Raw genomic sequence first — 21,992 nt, 5'->3', positions numbered from 1 at the left:
TCTAAACATGCAGTCCCTGGCTTTGGCAAGAGCAAGCTTTTTAACTGGATCTCTTAGCTCCAATTCATCCTCAAACCGCTTTCAGAAAAACCTTTATAAAATACTAACATGTTCATTCTTAAAGTTGTTCAATAGCCTTCAGGATGAAATTCATATATTTTAGCATGGATTCCACAGGTCATTATCTAGCCACTGCCAAATTCTGACTCATTTTCTACTCTAACATCATATGATCTGGTTACGTAACTTATAGCTGCCTAATGAAATGTGCTCTCTCATCCTTCTCTGCCTGCACATACACCTGCTACACTGAATATACTTTCCCACCACTTCAGTTGGCTAAATCTTATTCATTCTTCAAAAGATAAACCTCAGGGAAGCTTTCAACTTGTCATCTCCATTTCAGTTAAATTCTAATTTCTATTCCTAGAGACACCATTTACTATCTCTAATCTTGCTATGTTGTAAATGCCTTCAGCATTATAACCTCTCCTACCATATTATCAAATCCAGTAGAGTCAGAGACTGGATCTTTTATCTTTTATCCCCTAGTACTTAGCATATATTGTTTAACAAAACCCAGTTGAATTTAGTGATATTAAGTTGGTTTTTTAATTCATTTACCAAACTTCCTCAGAATTGTTAATGATTGAGAGCTGGTTAAAAAGAATAAAGTTTATGTATATTATGTTACCATAATTACATTTTTTTCCTGAATGATAGAGCCATTTATTCATCTCACTTTCTAGTTATTTCATTTCAGCAAAACCTCCACTAGAGGGCACACAAGGAAAAGCAGAAGCAAAACTCAATCTGACAGGGAAAAAAAATGTACCTTCTTAATCATGTATTTATTACTTCTCTGTTCCATGGGAAGAATGGCTAGTTTGTCTTCATGTCACATTTTTTATTGTACTGTTCAGCATTACCTACTGTTTTTAGTGAACTTTAAACAAACAGCCTTTAGCTGGGAGATTAATGAAACAACTATGTTAAAGGAGATTCTGAAAGTGATAAAATGCTGTGAATTGAATATCCATTTCCAGCTATTAGAGTAGTTTTATTAGATCAACAGTTCCACTAACAAATGCTGTAAAAGCTGATAAAATATAAAATATGTTTGAAGGCATTGTAGAAAAACTAAGGCAGCTAGAACATGAGAAGTCAAGATCCTGGGGAGAAAAGAGGCATTTGCTGAATCGAGTCCTACAATCTCCACCATTTTCTTTTGCGATGTTTGTCATTTCCCAGGTGGCATAAATAGAAGCAGTACCTCTAGGCCTTCTTGTAAGGTTGAGACACAAAAATGAGTCATGGGCTACCAACCAAGAACTTCCAGGATAAAGAGTCTGAAAAAAAGGGCACAGCAGAAAAGTGGCCCTGCAGAGACGGGAAGGGATCTTCTGCTGGGCTTTTATAGTCAAGGCATTTACAAATTCTTAAAATACACAAAATACATGTGGGGAGGGAGGGGGAAAGACTACAAACCAGTTGCTAAGAGGCTGAAAAGCTAAGAAGGGCTTTCCACATTCCTATAAAACTGAAGAGACCTAACTTGGCATTCATGACCCTCAAAGGGAGAGCAGCTCAAGTAAACACCCACGTCTGAGATGAGACCACTGAAGGGCTATAGTGGAAACAGATTAAATCTGACACCCAGCCTTGACCACTATCATCCCTGATTACATCAAAGTTATAACTGCCAGTAAGAGAAAAATTAAATATTTTCTGGAAGCAAACAGATATACATAAATGTTTGTACATAATATCCAGTATTCAGTTAAAAATTACTAGGCATTCTAAGAGGCAGAACCGAGTGACCAAAAGAAAAGAGAAAGAAATAGTAAAAACAAATCTATACATGTTATCAGAAACATGCCTTAAAATACGTGTGATTAATATGTTCCAAAAAATAGCAGGTAGAGGAAAATTTAATTAGAGACCTGAATTTTAGTGGGGAAAAGAGGCAAGCAGAAATTCTGAAACTGAAAAATAGGATTACTGAAGTTAAGAAAGTAATAGATGGGTTTAGTAGCAGATTAGCTACAGCAGAAGAGGATTAGTAACCTAGAAGTTAGTCCAGGAGAAAATACCCAGAAAACTATTGTAATACATGGAGAGGAAAAATGATGGAAAATAAAGAAAAGAATGTTAAGAGATATAAGTGATATGGGTGTAATGATGGTAAATCCCTGTAGGAGAGAAGAGGGAGAATGAGGCAAAAGCAGGATCTGAAGAAATATGATGAAATATATCAAATAACAGATTCAAGTTCTATGAACTCCAAGCTGAACAAATACAAAGAAAACTATCCTGTACTATTGGGATATTACAGCAAATTTGCCCCAAACAAGAGACAAACAGAAAATCTTAAAAACAACCACAGGATAAAACACAATACCTCCAAAGAATCAACAATAAAACTAATAGCTGGCTTTTCAATAGAAACGATGGAGGCCAGGAGATAACAAAATAGCTTTAACTTCTAACCTAGAAATCTGTGCTCAATGAAAATACTTTCAAAATTACAGTGAAATAGGAAGGTGAGCTATGGTATAAGTAGCATATTATTTATATTATTTATATATATATAGCATATATTGTGCTATAAATAGCACAATAAAATGGAATATATAACAACAATGGTACAAAGGCAGAAGTGGGGTTAGCAAATGGAGTTAAAATATTCTAAGATTATGCTCTTGTCCAGGAACTGGTAAAGGTACTAATTTATAAGACTCTAAGAAGTAGAGAATACATGTTATAATCTCTAGAGTACCCACTCAAAGAATAATAGAATGAATAACTAGCAAGATAGGGAACTGAATAATAAAAAGGTTAATCTAAAAACAATCTTAGAACAAAGAGCACTAATTAAATAGAACAGATATCAGTATGTACCCTAAATGCAAACAGACTAACTATTCCAGTTAAAAGGAAACTACTGTTAATTAACCTGGATTTAAAAAGAACTATATATATGTTGCTTACTCTAAGTAAAAACACATAGAAAGGTTGAAAGGAAAAGGATGGAAAAAGACACATTATACAAACACTAAAAGCTGATATAACCATATTAATATTAGACAGTAAATTATAATAAAGAAGAATTACTAAACATGCAGAGGAGCACACTTCTTAAGAATAAAAAGTCAATGCATCAGGAATATAGTGGCCTTATGACATAAAAGAATAAGTTCAACAAAATACATAGTCACAGTAACTGGTAGAGCAAGCAAGCAAAAAAATCAGTAGTCATATAGAAGATCTCAACAGAACTAATAAAGGTTGCCTACTTAATACACATAGGCCATTTACACCCAACTGTTGCCAAATTAAATTCTTTTCTAGTGTATATGGAACATCTGCAAAAACTGACCATAGGCTAGGCCATAAAGTCAACACATTTCCAAGATCTAAAATCACACAGAATATGTCCTCTGACAACTGTGGAATTAAGCTAGAAATTAATTAAAAAAAGAAAACTAGGACAATAAAAAAAAAACTTGATACATGGAATATTTCTCAACAATAAAAAGAAATGAACTACTGATACATAAAACATGGACATATCTAAAAATATGCTGAGTTAAAGAATTCAGATAGTAAGAATTTATAATGTATGATGTACTAACTAAAACACTAACCCTGGGTAGGAAAAAAAGTAAGAGTGGTTGCCTCTAGGGTTCAGGGGATTGTTGTGGAAGGGACCTGAGAGAACTTCCTAGGGTAGTGGGAAAATGTTCTATATTTTGAAAGGGTGTGAGCTACATGGATGTATATATTCATCATAATTCAAACTGTACACTTAAGATCTATGCATTTCACTTTGTAAATCAGATCTCAACAAAAAAGTGAAATTTAAAATATGCCAAATTGTACTATATAATATTTACAGATAGATGAATGGATGGATTATTATATGTATGTATATGTGGATGGATGATTATATATATATAAAATCTAATATGGACAGGAAATATACATACAAATTATGAGACTGGTTGCCTCCAGGAAACAAAGAAGAAAAGTGAATACGATTGGAGAGGATACAAAGGGGCCTTTAATAATATTGTATTACTTTATTTAAAACATACTTAAAGCAAAATCAGAATCATTAGGCAAAATATGGCTTTTTAAAGACTATATGAATTATAGCTTTGATATGCATAAGTTTTGTATGGTTTTTCTTAATTTTTAATGTCTTCTATTAACTTTAATAAGTATCAATGAATATAAAAGATTAATATCTTCACAATATTAAATCCAGTAAATTCTTGACTAAATAAAGTTCCTAACAATTACACAGTTCCACAGAGACATATTAAGTAGAGATATTAAGCTTTCCCAGCAAGAATGGATTCACTTCTATGTATTCATGAGGTTATTGCTATAACATTGGAATGTGGGAAAATTTTCCAAAACAAAATGTAACTCTAGCACCATGTTTTTTTTTTTTTACATTTTTTAAATTGAGTTATAGTCATTTTACAATGTTGTGTCAAATTTCAGTGTAGAGCACAATTTTTCAGTTATACATGAACATACATATATTCATTGTCACTTTTTCTTTCACTGTGAGCTACCACAAGATCTTCTATATATTTCCCTGTGCTATACAGTATAATCTTGTTTATCTATTCTGCATATGCCTGTCAGTATCTGCAAATTTTGAACTCTTAGTCTGTCCCTTCCCACCCCTCTACCCCTTGGCAACCACAAGTTTGTATTCTATGTCTATTAGTCTGTTTCTGTTTTGTATTTATGTTTTTTTCTTTTTTTTTTTTTTAAGATTCCACATATGAGCGATCTCATATGGTACTTTTCTTTCTCTTTTTGGCTTACTTCACTTAGAATGACATTCTCCAGGAGCATCCACGTTGCTACAAATGGTGTTATGTTGTCATTTTTATGGCTGAATAGTATTCCATTGTATAAATATACCACATCTTCTTTATCCAGTCATCTGTTGATGGACATTTAGGCTGTTTCCATGTCTTGGCTATTGTAAACAGTGCTGTTGTGAACACTGGGGTGCAGGTGTCTTTTTGAAGTAGGGTTACTTCTGGATATATGCCCAGGATTGGGATTCCTGAGTCATATGGTAAGTGTGTATTCCTAGTCTTTTGAGGAATCTCCATACTGTTTTCCACAGTGGCTGCACCAGACTGCATTCCCACCAGCAGTGTAGGAGGGTTCCATCTTCTCCACAGACTCTCCAGCATTTGTCATTTGTGGACTTTTGAATGATGGCCATTCTGACTGGTGTGAGGTGACACCTGATTGTAGTTTTGATTTGCATTTCTCTGATAATTAGTGATATTGAGCATTTTTTCATGTGCCTATTGATCATTTGTATTTCTTCTTTGAAGAATTGCTTGTTTAGGTTTTCTGCCCATTTTTGGATTGGGTTGTTTGTTTTTTCCTTATTAAGTCATATGAGCTGCTTATATATTCTGGAGATCAAACCTTTATCGGTTTCATCATTTGCAAAAATTTTCTCCCATTCCGTAGGTTGTCTTTTTGTTTTACTTATGGTTTCCTTTGCTGTGCAGAAGCTTGTAAGTTTTAATTAGGTCCCATTTGTTTATGCTTGCTTTTATTTCTATTGCTTGGGTAGACTGCCCTAGGAGAATATTTTTGAGATGTATGTGAGATAATGTTTTGCCTATATTTTCTTCTAGGAGGTTTATTGTATCTTGTCTTATATTTAAGTCTTTGATCCATTTTGAGTTTATTTTTGTGTATGGTGTAAGGGAGTGTAGCACTATGCTTTCTATTAATGAAAATATCATCTATATGCATATACAAGGTAGTATAATGGAAAATATATCAATTCTTTATATTTTATGCTTAACTTGCACTAGTAATCATCCTTCTGAAATCCTTAACACAGACCAATGATACATCAAAAGTAATGTATTCTGGTGGGAAAATGCTGAAATAGAGTATATTTCAGTTAGAAGAAAATTTTAAGTTTTGAAAGTTATGAAGTCATGAGAGAAAGTTTAAAATGTTCTTTTTTCATTCTGTTCAGTTCTCCCAGGACTTCCAGTACCACTGGACATATCCTGAATACAAAATGTACAAACTAAGACAAAACTACTAAAATAGGTAACAAATTACTATATTCCACTGGATCTAAGACATTCTTAATTTTAGGAGGCATACCAATTTCAGAGATGCTAATGTGGGGAGAGTGTGTCATAATAAATGAAATACGGTTGGTTTTTATTTCAAATTATTTTTTGTGAAAATGTATCTTGTGACCTAAGCCTAATCAATACCAAAGTTCAAAGAGAAACTTCTGAAGAAAATGGATTATAATTTCTAATTACAAAGCATTTGAAATAATTATATTCACTACCTGGGTAATCTTTTTGAGGAGTGTTAGGCAACCTCTAGATTAACTTTAAAAATTCATTATTTTAGCAGTTAGAACAGAACTGAAAGACTGTTTAAGTCAATAATGTACTTGACATTCCCACTTAGACAACATCCTTTATCTCCTCTCTCTCTCTTGCTAAGCTACCAGAAAGGATGGCTTATATCCATTCTTTCCATATCCCAACACTCGTTTATTCCTGACCCACCACAATAACAATCCAGATTTTTTTCATATTGAAATAAATAATCATTTTTAATGTTCAGTCACAGCAACAGATAATAATTAATATACTTATGCATTTAATATAGTTTATTAAAATGATAATGTTTGAAGAAAAGTAGCAATATACTTATTAGTCTGGTTTTATAAATCAATCAGAAATGAGCAGTTTAGAAATCACAGCTCTCATAGCATAGCACCTGAAATGTTACCAATTAAAGTAAACGTAGCATTTGGTAAGCACCAGTACCATGAAATTGCAGCATGATAAGTACTTTCATATTCATTATGTTGTTTTAATTTTCACAGCCATCCTGCTAGCTAGCTAGGTATCATATCTCCCAATGACAGAAGAAACTGAACCTCTAAGATTTCTAAAAGAATAAGTCATGCTTCACACTTTCTATGGTATAAATGGATTAATAGTTATTTTACAAGTGATATGTTTCAGTTAAGTTTTATAAATCAACTAGACAAATGATCATTCTATATCAAATCTATTAAATTCAACACAAATTTGATAAATACCACATGAAAGAATTATGAAGAAGTTGAAAAATACATATGGTGCCATGGTAGTCAAGGGGCCTACAATAAAATCAAGACTTTGATACATGAAACAATGAGAGAACAAAATATGAGATGTATGAGATGTGTAAAAATGTGCTAAACAAGATAATTACCAACCCCAAAATCACAGCTTATGAACCAAAAGCACTCTTGTGGGTTGTAATAACATAAAGAAGCTTAATAGACAATTAATGTGGCCCTTGAAGGCATAATTTGAATGTACAGGAGGGGAGAAGAGGATATTCCAAATTGAAGAATAACAAAGCAAATACATAGGAGGAATGACTATGTATGTGAGGAACATCATTGAAACTGTATAAATGAAATAAAAGTTAGACATTAGAGTGTAGCAAGAATAAGGTAGTGTCAAATTATGGAGAGTTTTAGAGTTCACCTAACAGACAAAAGCAAGAATGTTCTACAGGTAACAGCATATAGGCCTGACTAAAGCACAGAACTAGTGCAGTCATAAATATCAATTAGGACACTATTAAAGTCACCTCTAAGGTGGGATAAGTATCAAAAGTGCAATAAATCTAAGAGACATTACAAAGAAAGAGCAAATTAAGGCAAATTATATATAAAAGGGAAAGGAAAAGTTTGAGATAAATACCAATTTTTCTTGGTACAGATTCATGTTCAAAATTCAAAATTAACTACTGCTTTAAGCATACAGTAAAAAGGAATTGTGGCCATGAAGAAAATACATTTAGGGTGACATGGTAAATCATCAGGGCTGTCCACCCAATATTGCTGACTCACCTTCTGTGAACACAGTTAAGACTGTACTTCCTCACTCCCTTGAACTTAGATATGACCTTGTGGCCACAATTAAATAGAAGAAATGGCATGGGTCTCTTCAGGTAGAAGCTTTAGCAGGCAGCACACAATTTACCACTGGTGCCAGACACAAATAAGACAAAGTCAGAAATTAAAAGTTTTTTGTTTCAGTTTTTTTTTTTTTTTTTTTAAAGTCTTGGTTTCTGAGCATGTGTTTTATGTCAAGGGCTTTCATCATCTAGCTTTTCTCACCTCTATCCTCTCCATTCTGTGCTTTCACAGGGACCAAGCAGATTTCTACATTTAATAGCAGTATTAATGCTTGCCTTATCTATGCAAGGTAAACACTAAGGTATCTGTCACAGTTTGCATACACGTGAAACTGATGACAAAGATAAGATCAGCTCCTACATGCAGATAAAGAAAAGATAAGTAAATAGAAAGATAAGCGTAGGCTATGGACAGCCAATCTATTTTTTTAAAAAAGAAAAAATCACAAAATAACCATTTCTAGTAATGTTTTCTAAATAAGCTATTTAAAATTTATTTTCTGAAAATATTTTTGTGACTTCAGCCTGTGTTTTCTGAGCAAAGATATGTCACATCATTACTGGAAAACAAGTTAATACTGTAATCGAAAATTACACCTCAATCTACCAAACTATTCCAGTGACATTTACAACTAAATTTACATTGTGATAAAGAAAGCAGCATTTTTCCCAGAGTATTTCCTATTTATTAAAACAGGTAATAACATTCAGCAAGTTAACAAGCACATGATTACGTCAAAACCTTGGACATAGTTAATGTGTGCTGTCTTATCAATGGTAATAAAACATCTACTGAAATTAAAATGCCATATCATTTTACAAAACCCTTATCTCATGATTAAGCAATCTGAATATACAAATTCCTCTGCCAGGAAAACTGCCTTTTAAATGTAAAGAAAATATATCTTTTTTAACATAAGAAAGTGTTTTAGCATACTGTTTCTAAAAAGAGAAATGTTAATTATATATATATATATTTAAAGGCTTATTATTATTCCAGTAAGAAAATGTCAACTGCAAATTTAAGTCTAGATTGAAGAGAATTTCAAATTTTATCCTGTCTCCTAGTAGTCTAATATGGACCTTTTCGACTATAATAATTTCTAATATCATCTGTTACTGCATTATCAATATAAGAAATAAGGTATGATAAGTCCATATGATGCCACAACTGCCAAGTTCCAATTAATTTAGTTACAGGCAACCTTGTTTTCAGAGCTAAATATGATTACGCTGAATTAAAGCGGTAATATTTTTCTATTCACATACTTCTCTTTGTGACTTGTGGACTTTTTAAATAAAAATTTAAGAACCTAAATAATTAGGCAAAGAGGAAAAAACCCCAAAATATAAGGCAATTTAACACATGTTTCTGCCACAATCAGAAAAGATATGCTGTTTAAACTGGCTATGTTGAAAAATCCTAAACATAGACAAGATGGGGAATATAAATAACATTCCAATGGTTCATATTAAACTCATAAATTCCCTTATCAAACCTTTGCTACATTCAAAGGCTTAAATACTTGAGTGCCAACTTCTGTTTTTTAAAAATAACATACCATCTACCATTGAGTAGTACGGATTATGTTACACGATATATTTAAGAGCAATTAACACAGTGCCTGTATACAGAAAACACTGCATAAATGTTTCATTTAAAAACCAAACAAAAAGCCTAATCCCAGAAACAAATTCTAAAGCCAGAATAAATAAATATTAAATTCCTGTATTTGCAAGACACAGTACACTAGGTATTGTCAGTGGCACGATCCAAGAGAAATATAAAATATGATTTGTGTCAATTTAAAAATGGCTTTCAAGTTGTCAGTTTTTTTCCCCCATTAGCTCCACAGGAGAGAAAATAAAAGGAATTTTTAAAATTAAGACAAAATAGTAAGACAATAAGGTAGATCTATATGTACTAATATTTAACTGATCATTAAATAATAAATCAATGCTGTTTTCAACAAGATAAAAAAAATCTGCATGGAATATAACGAGAGATAACAGAAGATATATAAATAAAAAAGTTAAAAATTTAGAAGATGCCAACTTCTACTTCCAGTAATGGTAAACTTTGGATCAAAATTGTGAAGGCATTTAAAATAGCTAGATGAAAAAAATGTTAAATTTCTTAAAGACTGAAGAACTAAAAAGATATCAAAGAACTACTGAACCAAAATCTAGATGGCAAAACCAAAGAGGTAAATAAACTTAGCAGTGATGGTTGCTTTTGCCTTGAGGGCATTTGCTAGTTCATCAGAACCCAATGCAAAATTGAGCCGTGGCTTTGAACTTGAAGAAACAAAATTCAAAGCACTAGGTCTATACAAAGTAGAGTTTACTAAGCCATACTCAAGAGACATTAAGCTGAGATTCTAAGGGCTACACCTTCAGGGTAAGGATGAACGAGAAATAAATCAGCTGTTTAGGTTTATACCAGCAAAATGGTTCAGGAAACTTCAGCTCCTGAACTTAGATTACATGAGTCCTGGACTGATAGTGCCCTAGGCACCTTTAAGAAATACACAAAACCCTCTCTGCTGGATCACTGTAGCCTCATATTATTTCTACAAGTAAGTTTTAATATCTAGTGACTAGCACCTCATCATGAGTAAGAAGCATGAGATACTACTGCTAACAGAAACAAACCCACAAAGATCTCAGATACTATAACTGTTACATCCAGACTGTATGTTTACCATATTAAAGAAGTTTTGATTTAGAGTTTGAAAATATTTTGAGGGAGAAAAAGCTATAAAAAGTAACACTGCCTATTTTAAAAAGAATCAAACAGAATTTCTAGAAATAAAAAAAGTAACTGAAATTATGAACTCAATTGATGAGTTTAACAATACATTAGAAGCAAGTGAAGGGAGACTAAGTGACCTAGAAGGCAGATTAGATGCTATTATCCACAATGTGGTACAGTGAAAGAAAAAGATGGATAATAAAGAAGACAGACTTTGTGGATACAGTGAGAAGGTCTAACAGATAGACAATCAGAGACCCAGAAAGAGAGGAAAGAACAGGGCAGAGGTCATATTTGTAGGGATAATGGATGAGGCTTCTCCAAAATTGAGGCACCCAAAATTTAGAAGAAGCTTGTCATAATGCTTGACATGGCAGATGGAGATACCTTAATGATACCTACGACATTAAATGGATTTTTTTCATTAGCTATTTTCAAGATGAAACAGAGAAATGTTGGAAGAAACTAAGGAAATTTAGCCAAAATACATGAACATCTAGGAATCAAATGTATTAACAGATTTGAAAAGCCTACTTACATAAAAAATTTGTGAACAACATAAAACTTCAAAGCAGATGAGAGTTGCTCTTTTAAATAATCCTTATCTAATAAATCTGAGTATTATTAAATGTTCACCATAACAATGAACTAGAATGACTAGAGAAGTAAAAGAAAAGCTTAAAACGATGTTAAGAGCAATTAGTGATACTGATGTTCAGCACACATATACAAATGACTTGCTGAAGCAAATCAAACAACAAACACCAATAAGCATTCAGTAGGTAAAACAAAGAAGCAGACAGTCACAGCTATATGGAGAACTGACACAAGACTTTTAGCTTAACTCAGAACTCAGGCTAGAAAAGTGAGCATTGCTCAAAAAGACTTCAAGCCTCAGACACCTGGGGCAAAAGTTTACAGTAAAAAATACACTAAATTGTACACCTAAAAATGGTTAAATTGGCAAATTTCACGTTACAGACATTTTACGACAATAAAAAAATTTAAAGAAAAGAGAAAAGAGGGTTGGGGGAGGGAGGAAAGGGGGCAGGCAGGACTTAATAGTTTTATGAAAACTTTAGAGGAAAAGACACAGGAATCTGGAGAGGATTCAAGAAAGTGAAATGAAAAACACTGTGGAAGACAAGCTAAGGGACTGGCCAGAAGTGCTTGGACTTAGTACCAGGAGCCCTAGGGACAGAGAAACAAGCACTATGTTGTCAGCACTCAATGCTGCCTTAGCACAGAGCAAGCCATAACATGCTTTCAAATCTGCCTACTCAAGTATTCTAACAATTTTACAGCTTATTAATATACTGCTCTGTCTTTTCTTTTAATTTCCAAGCCAATCACTGTTCTGCCTTATTGGGTCAGTTATTTTTGTCAGACCATAAAGACTCTGTCACACCTCTTTAAATCAGTACAAAATATCCATACAATGGAAAACTACTCAGCAATAAAAAGTAACACATTTTTGATACACAAAACATGGATGAATCTTAAAAAATCATCCTGAGTGAAAAAAATCAGACATACATAAAAATTCTGTATCATTATATTTATATAGCATTTTAGAATAGCAGAAGATAATAGTGATAGAAATAAGTTCCAGAGCCCTGAGGAATGGCATGAAGGAACATTTTTGGATGACAGAAATGTTCTGTCTTGGGGTGTGAGTTATACGAATGTATGCATTTGTCAAAACTGATCCAACTGTACAATGAAAATCTGAATACTTCATGGTACATAAATTATACACAATAAAAAAATTTTAAACTATGAAAGAGCTTCCTCCAAACCGTTCAGCAAGACCTCTAATTAATTAAGTATAGGAAATTCAGTAGTTTCCTCATAATTTTTATTCTTCTATTCACTTTTAGTGCAAACAGAACCAAGTGGTATATTTGATTTAAGTGATTTACTTCCATTATAGGACCTATAATTATCTTCCTGCTTCTAAAACAGGTAAACCCTCTTTTTCTTTTTTCCATATGATAAACAAATACCCCGTCTTTTGAGTTATGTCCATAGAACACAGAAGGGTTATGATGCTACTTCATACATCGAAACTGCTACTTGTCTTCTAGCTTAGAAGGTGATCTCTTAAGACTTTTCTATTACTTTCACTTTATGAAGCATGACTACTGATTTAATTCTAGTTTAAAAAAAAGTAGTTACAAGTCAACGTCCTTCGCAATTGGCACATATATAACCATCAAGCTTTCACAAAAACTATCCATTTGCGTTTCACAGCTGACTCTTTTCCCCATGCTCTTTTTCTTGAGAGGTAATTTTTCTCATCACAAGAACTGTTCAACAAGAGGCTACGTCAATCTCTTGAGGGTAAATTCATTTAAACATGTTTTTTTCTTTTACATCTGAATAGTAGTTCCTTCACGTATCCCTTGTATGTTCTGGCATTTTTACATGCACCTCAAACTCTCAATCTTCTAATAGGTTTCAGTTTTTGCCCCTGCTAATGAATTATGTATAAAATTCCCCCAAATCTCATGGCTCTCTCCTGTGTCCTGAGATTGTTTCTTTCAGACTGCCAGCGTGCTATCCCTACGTGTCCATTAACGCTATCCTTATAAAATTTGAAGCCTCAAACATTGCTTGCCACGACTTACTCTCTTTTTAGCTCTATCAAGAACTTCATTTTCTGCAAGAAAACACAATTCAATCATTTTATTGCTTTATGCTTTGAGCATTAAAATAAAAGCAGTTGAATAGTTTGTTTTTTCAGGTATTTTCTCACATTTGTTAATTAGATGCAGACTGCTCTTTTCTTCAGCCATGCTGTAAAATTCTCTATTTATTTTAGTTGAGTACATACCAATCTAAATCTTATATTCTATCAAATTCATTAACTTTTCTAAGGTTTTCAGTTTTGAAATTGTGTAGCTGCCTTATAGTTTTAGCTTGAGATGCTAACCTGGTATTATTTTAATTCAAGTGAAATATGTTTCTTTCCCAAATATTTCCCATGTATCTAAAGGACACCTATTTCTTAAGGAAACAGAATAGAATTTATAACACTAGCTTACTTGACTTCTCTTTCAGATTGTTTACAAGATAGCAAATGACTGGGAAGGTAAAAGTCTTCAATATCTATATTATCTGTAGATGTAGTTAAAAAAATTGAAGAGCACCAACAAAAAATAATCTTCCAATTAATCCAGAGAGGCAAGTCCTATCATAAGCCACTTCTGAAAATACAAAATCAAAATTATAACACCTGTTGAAGTTTACTTCAGCAAGGTATCCTGGAGTTCCCAATTCCAAGGTACAATCAGATTCAAAAGTTATACCTAACTAGGGATTATACTACAAATGACAAAATTGATTTTCTAGGAATCTACAGGTGTTTCTTTCCCAGTTCTTTTTAAATTCTTATTACTGATTATCCACTCTATAAGCTTTAACTTTTCTCACACTAGATTTTTCAACCTTGGCACTTCTGACATTCTAGGATGGGCAATTCTTTGTTTTGAGGGGTTGTCCTATGTACGGCAGGATGTTTAGTAGCATCCCTGGCCTCCACCCATTAGATGCCAGTAGCATCTCCCAGATGTGACAATCAAAAACTGTCTCCAGACATTGCCAGCTATCCACTGGGGAACCAAACAGATCCTGCTTGAACCATTCTATTAAATCAAAATCTCTGCATGTCAGAAAATATCTGGGAATCATCTAAAGCTGTATAGTACCTCCCAAGGCTGTACAGGTCAAGAAACTAAGCTAAACTAGAAAACAAAAACCTTCCAGAGTCAAGCCTAGTTATTTCTATATATCAGGCATTAGACCATTATTATTTGAATTAATGAATTATAAATAATAATTCTGTTCACAGTAGACATATTTCTGTTGGATGGGCTACTTCCCATTTTCTTCATTTTGAAGGTTAAACAAAGGAGAAAGAGATTTAACAGGAAGATGAAGCCAGACAAGAAGGAAGTCAATGATAGAAATTTTAAGCAATCTGAATCATTTTTTTAAATTACTGAAAATTTAACAGATGCAAGATATATCTCATCTTCTATGTATCTAGACACTATTAATACATGCTATAACATAGTTAATTGGAAAAGTCTCAGGAAAATGGATAGTTAATTGGAAAAGCCTTAGGAAAAGCCTTAATTGGTATATTATTCTGGAATGCTTATTGTTTGTGTAAAATTGTTTAGTGGGGAAACAATTTCTAGTGTTACATAGAAAGAATACTAAGCAAAGAGGCTTAGTATTCTATTATAGCTCAATCATCATATTCTTTTGAGTGTGTAATTCAAAGGAAAATGATACAATTTTTTATCCCACTTTCCTTGTCATTTAAACTTCTTAGGAAATTCCTCTAAAAATTAAAAGTTGCAAGACTACTTTGATGATAAGTGCTTCCTCTGATAATCTTATACAATAGTAACCATGATGTTATGACGTATTTTCATTTATCAGCTACATGGCCAAGTAAACACACATTGCTCATGATTTAAAAAAAAAACCCACATGCTGTTAAATCTTTAACAGGCTGATAATCAAAGAAAAGTATCTTCATCATTTTTAAACAAATACTAAGCTTCTTACCTACAAGCAACATTTGGATCAGCATTTCTTGAAAGTAGCAGCTCTACACACTTCAAAATCTGTTCTTCAGAGCCACGAGCAGAACATGCAGTTATCAAAATAGTCTGCTTATCTATAGTGAAAAGAAAAGTGAGGAAAACCCCATACACATCACAGAGTGTAGCTAATTGACTTCTTTCACCATTCAAAAGATTCTAATTATTTACTGCATTCTTAGAATTCTATAACCTATTCCCATATCTCTTGTTCTTAGCAGATAATTTTGTCTTCCTTCCCCCAAAAATGAGATCAGGAATGAACTGTCTTAATTTCCAAAGTATATCTACAACTCATTTCTTAACTTCTTTTCCCTAGTCTCATTTCTTCAAGAGAACAGAAAAGTGGTTCAGAACATGGACTCTGTGCAGAGATACTGCCTAGAGTTGAATAGTTTTTGGTTGATCAAAATTCAACTTGACCACATGGCTAAGAAACAATGATTGATATTCTCTGATTCACTTCTTTACTTCTCACTCATTTGACATCTCACACAAACCTGGCTTATGCCCAAACCATCCTACTTAAGACGTCCTAACTGCCACATCTATTGGTTTCTTTTTAGGCCTTTTCTACTTGACCTCTCAGCTCATCCCATTTCCTAAAACTCTTCTTCCCTTGGCTCCTCCGGCATCAACAGAGATCAGAGAAAATTAAAAAACAAAACAAAACAAAATACAATTCCCAAGTAAGAAACGGGGAATTAAAAATAGGTCATGCAGCCATGGTTTATTTAGTGGTTCAATACTGACTAAACATAGAAATATAGATTCTGGTCCCAGTTCTGCCACTCATAAACTGACTTCAGTGATATCTTAGTAGACCTAATTTATAGATAAGAAGCTAATGTCTGCCCTCTACGTGACTGGGGCCATTGTGGGATACATAAAAGAATCTATGTGAACATGCTGGGAAAGAGATAAGAGTATTTTATAACTATAAGGTATTCTTCTGATTAAAAGAAGCAGAGAAAAAACTATTAATCCATTTTTTGAGCAGAATATCTTATACACTTTCAAAAATCTCATTCCTAAGTATAGCTTTCATTGATAATATTTTTAAATGACATAATAAAAAAGAAAAACCTATCACAGCAGCAAATTAAACATATAACTAGATAAGACAGGAATTTATATAAAATATATAAATGAGAAAACAGAATAGAAATGGCTTTACAAATATCTAGTGTAGTACAAAATTAATATGTAAATTAATTCTAAAGTGAAACCTATACCTGAATTATGAAATGAATTTAATTATCTATTAGAAATGTTAAAAATAATCAGTAATTCAATAGAATAATTAAGAATTTGCACATATACTCTAATTCTTCAAAAGGAACTAAAGCACTACTGGTAGAAATTATTTAGTAACAAACACAGAAACAACTGGATTTAATAAATATTTTTGAAACAATTTTAAGTGATACAATTCACAGTTGAGTTGTAAATTCCAAAGATTGATTTTCAAGCAACTAAATTATCAGATTTTTGACGTTTTCATTCAATGCATTTTTGCCTTAAAAATAACCAAACTTTCTAGCATAGAAGTTAAAGATATGTAGTAAATAACATAACCAGATATAACAATGACATAAATGGAATCTACCTCTCTAGAAAGAGACTTCTTTGAAGTATCTATGGTTTCTAATTTCGTTTTATGTGTTATTTATATAATAAAATTAATAGGAAGGTTTTTTTTTTTCTTAGAAAACTGCTTTTTTTCACTTTGCATAATAGCTGCTTGGGAATCAAGAAAATCTCAGCAAACATAATCAGTTAAGTTACCTCAAACAACTTACCCTTATTATTATTTTTTTCAAAGACAAAGGTTTATTTTAAAGTGAATGTATGAAAACAGACCATGGAAACTACATATCACCACCCTCAAACAGAATATAATTAGGCTTCTAAACAGAGAAATATACAAACTAAATTTTCACATATTTTAAGCATTTAAAACATCTTACCCTTAACAAAGCTTGCATTAGCTCCTCTGTCCAAAAGGACCCGGACCAGCTCCACATTGGAAACGCTAGCAGCATACATAAGGGGAGTCCAGCCATACAGGAAGCTGGAATCTACACTGATTCCTGTCAACATAAAAACAAGCCTTTAAAAACCTCATCCATTAAAAAAAAATCATTGTCAACTTAATATGCTTAAAATACCACACCAAGCAACATACACCATGTACTTCATAATGGCAGGGAATTTCTTGATAATAATGGCTTCAGAAAAATAGAAAATAGTTGTATACAGACTTTGATAAAATAGCTAATTTCAGTTTCACTGTAGTTCACTATAGTTCACTTCAGTTTCATTATGTTCCAGGAGACCAGATCTGACAAATGTTTTATCATATAATCTATAAATATCTGTATTAGAACAGGTTCTTACATGCTACCTTTTACTCTCTAAGGTAGTTGAAAACAGTTTCACAGAGGTAAAATATATTTTTAGTGAGAATATCATCATACATCTCTATGGTGGCAAATACCAAATAGATTCCTTATTAAAACTCCCTTAACTTCTTTCCCAACACAAAACTTGCATGACTGGCCAATCATGAGGCTAAAAAGGTAGGTTAGGGTTAGATTATGAAAGCTCTGTTAAGAAATGTAGACTGCACTTTGTGATCCAAAGATCTACATTATTATATCTGAATTATAAAGACAATATAGGTGCCACTGCTGAGAGTGGGACAGGAGGGAGGGAGAACTGGTTATGAGTCCACACAAAAGTCAGTGCAAGGGCAGTGAAGAAAGTGAAGAAGGAATACAAAAAGACATTTTGAAAGCAGGGTTATCAGAATTTAAAATTATTTGAGGAAGAGGCGTGTTGGAAAAGGACAAACAGAAAATAACCATCAAGTTCTGCTTTGAACAAATGAATGAAACAGTGAGCTAGAATAAGGAGAGGCACAGATGAGACATTAGCCCTGAGGAGTAGGATCAAGTTTTAGATAGCTACCATCCAGACTGGGACAGGAAGGAATAGATAATAATTGTTAAGAAAGGCCAAAAGCCAGCTGACCTTCAAATCCTCAAATCATGAATGGTACAAATCCTTCAAGTGATCTGATTTTCCCCAATAGCACTGATTGGTTTGGTCACATAAAACAGAAAAAAAAGGTTGAACTGATCCAGATTTGGATCTAAGACTGGGGAGGAGCATAGGAGAAAAGGTTCAAGGACAAGATTACAGTGAGGCAGTGAACACAACCTATTAGATTTATGTAAAGCATTTGCTATAAAGAGATCAAGATTTAAGTGGCAAACTCTCCCTTCAACCTAAGAAATATCAGCTAATTTTAAGACAAGAGAGAAAACAGAATGTTTTCTGTTTTGAAGAAGGAGAACTTGTATGTGAAAACCACTGAACATAGACAGGCTTGCCTTTAACACCTAATAATTTACAGGTTTTATAGTCTCTGGATATAAAATGTTCCATCTGCAAAAATGAAGGTCGTATCACTGAAAAAATGCAAACTTGTTCGGGAGGACTTGGTTTTTTCTGTAGGAACACTAAGTTGTTGAAAGATTATTTACATCAAATTCCCAAACTAACTTTAATTGATACAAGGTGCATGATAATTACCAGGAGAAAACAACATAAAACTTAGTACATACATATACTGATGGCCCAACTTGTCTTTAACGAATTTTCTTTTCTAAACTGCTGCAACTGAAAGCGTATGAATGAGATCAGAGAAAAGATCATTTTTTTTCCTCATTATCCTTTCCCTGTTGACATTACTGCTCAAAATATGACAGCAAGAGTAAAAAGGAAATGGTGTGAAGATACAGATGAGCACATGTAGCATTTCAGTACAAAAAGTTCTTAACTATCATCACCTCTAAACTCAAAAAAATAAATTATTAAGCACATATTATGTTCTAAGCATAGTGTAAAAAAAAGGTAAGTTTAGAAAGATTGACAATATACATACAGAGCTCAAAAACATTCAGAATAACACTATATTGTTTTGGGGTAAATGCATATATAATAGAAATATAAAGATGTTCATAGGAATTATAAATACCAAGTGTAGAAGAATGGTAATCTCCAGTGGGAAAAAGATAAGTCTCCATCCTTTTTGAATGCCGAAAATGTCTAATAATTTAAAAAGAACAGAAAGCTTTAGTGCACAGCTGAAAAGTAAAAACTGGAGACCTCTTTGAGCCATTAAAACTGGCTGACTTAAAAGGAGCTTTCATTTTTTATTCAGCTTCTCAACTGGTGCAGAAATATGTATCCAAAATAAGAATGACTTTGAAAGGCACACAATTAAAAATACTTTTAAACGTGTTAAATAATGACATCTAGAAGGAAACCAAGAAATGCTAAAACAGGAATTACTTGTGAGAGACTTCAGGAGTAATAGAGGGGTGAAAAGTGGAGACAAAGGTATTTTTCTGCTTATACCTATTTATTTGTTACTGGCTTTTAAAAACGACCTTAAACATTTTTTGTACTTAAAATTTTAAAGATTGACTAAATATTTACCTTACCAGTGGGCTCTTTTCAAGTCCTAATCCTTCAAGAGCCTCCACCATTTCATTGCATCTAGTCCCACTACTCCCAAGGCAAACTCTCTTTTCTAAAAACGAATTTCTGCCTATTCCATCCCACCCAACTTTATGCACACTCCCACGTGTGTCCATATCCTAGTATTAGACCTCCTTCAATTATTCAAATTTTATTCAACTTAATTCTTCAATTATGAACTCAAGTGCCACTGTCCACAAAGTCATATGATCCTTCTTATTTGTTACAACAGCTAATATTTATATAATGCCTATATGCCCTAAGGCCTTTATGTATTCTCTCATTTTAACCCTTTGATATAATGCATCCTGGTTTTAAAAAGGGGAAACTTGAAGCTTACGAGTTTCCAAACTTGGTCAAGATCACAGAGTTATCAAGTGGCAGGGTTGGTAATTAAACCCAGAAATGTACTATTTCTAAAATGACTGACTTTCCGCTAAACCATGCAGTATCTCTAGCATAGAAAAAACCATTTTGCTATATATGGTTTTATGTGTGAATGTTTTGGATTTACAAGTAGATGGTAAATGCCTGTTACTCCTTTGGATAATTTCAGTCATTATCAACAACTCACATTTCCTTGTAAAGGGAATTCAAAAAAATAATATCTAATTTGACAAACAGAAAAATGTCATGGGGCCCATGATATTTTACATAAGGGAATTGATGCTCTAGAAGTTTAAATGACTTTCCCAAGGAACCACACTGAGTAGGCAGAAGGCTGTAAGAGGTATCCAGATATTAATTCCTACTTCAGTCCTCATTCACACACACACACACACACACAACCAACACAGGCAAAGAACATAACTAAAATGTACATAACTAGAAACAATCCTTGAGATACACATAATAATAAATACAGCCAAGTAAATGCTGAGAAAAGTAAGAATTATCAAAGTCGGGTAAGATTAGTCAGAACAGACCTTCTGAAGGAGGTGGAAGAGCTGATGGAAGGATACTGGGTGACATTCCAAATTTGTGGGTTGATGAAGAAAATAAGGCAGAGAGAATTCAGAGTCAAGTAAGATGTAGGACACTTGATACACTACCATTCATTAAGCTTCCATTAGAAAAGCAACTCAAATTTTTAAAATAAGGAATCCTTATGAACCAAGACAACTATGTTACCGCGAAACTATCCCTTAACTCTCACCAGAATCTAGGAGCTCCTCCACCAATGAAGTATCTCCCGTGGTCAATGCTTTCTTAAATGTTTCATTCTTTTCTTCAACGGGTAACGGTCTTTTCAATTTCTAAAACAGCAGAAAGTTAAAAAAAAAAAATCTCGTTACATATATTTTCATTTCCGCTGAATCAGGAAACAATAATGATTGGTTTTGGGTATATATGGGAGGTGGGGGTGGAGAGATGGCAACATACAAAGTTTGCGATTAATTCGTAACTAAAATTATCTTTAAAGAGAATGGATCCAAACCCAAGTGAAGAATTACATCGACAACCTAAAGAAGCGCATTTGATGGGAAGCACAGTAGGGAAACAGAAACTTTGCAAGTTTGTCGGGAGTTCAAAAGCCTGTAATTCCACTGGAAAAAAAAGTTAGGGAAACGTAAGGCAAGGAAGTTAAGAGGTTTCGTGGTCAGGGGAGGCCGATCCAGGTGCGGTCAAGACAGGTGCTACCTGAACTGCCTGGTCGAGATACCCAATCTCCCAGCCGTCGTCCTCGCTCTCGCTGCTCTCGCCTCCTCCGGCCACTGCCAGACCGCGTAGCGGACCCGCCGCCATGCCTGCTAGGCCGCTCCCCGCCGCACTGGCTGCATGTCAGCCCGCCTGCTCCCTCGGCGCCTGCGCACTGCGGAGCGTGTAGGGCGACGCGGGAAGGGCTGCGCGGGAAGGGCTGCGCGGGAAGGCGCGACGCGAGAGCGCTGCGGTCTTGGGCCTTCGGGCGCAGGCGCGTGACTGCGCGCAGCACCCTGGCCCACGTCCACTATCCCCGAGGCTGCGGTAGAGGAAAACTGGCGCGTCTGTCGGGGCAGGCAGGCTGACCTCCTGGCCAGTGCTTCCAGTTCCTTTCAGGACCTTACCCTTCATTCTTTTTAGGG

General features: G+C 33.9%; 1 protein-coding gene across 2 annotated transcripts in view; it reads right to left on the bottom strand.

The window, feature by feature from the left end:
* ASZ1 (ankyrin repeat, SAM and basic leucine zipper domain containing 1) overlaps positions 1-21,709 on the bottom strand; it is a 51,806-nt gene extending 30,097 nt beyond the window's left edge. The window contains exons 1-4 of one of the 2 annotated variants that reach the window (XM_032483626.1): positions 21,571-21,709; positions 21,086-21,185; positions 17,349-17,471; positions 15,344-15,455 (exon numbers count right to left, since the gene is read on the bottom strand). In XM_032483626.1, coding sequence (XP_032339517.1) covers positions 15,344-15,455; positions 17,349-17,471; positions 21,086-21,185; positions 21,571-21,675 — 440 coding nt within the window. In that variant the 5' untranslated portion in view covers positions 21,676-21,709. Of the gene's footprint in view, positions 1-15,343; positions 15,456-17,348; positions 17,472-19,423; positions 19,495-21,085; positions 21,186-21,570 lie in introns of those variants that run through there. The other variant, XM_032483628.1, reaches the window with a different exon arrangement.
* Positions 21,710-21,992: the final 283 nt, after the last annotated feature.

This window comes from Camelus ferus, chromosome 7 (assembly GCF_009834535.1).
Source record: "Camelus ferus isolate YT-003-E chromosome 7, BCGSAC_Cfer_1.0, whole genome shotgun sequence".
NCBI classification, from domain to species: Eukaryota; Metazoa; Chordata; class Mammalia; order Artiodactyla; family Camelidae; genus Camelus; species Camelus ferus.
Note: the sequence above shows the minus strand (reverse complement) of the source record. Positions and strands in the feature narration are given on the sequence as shown.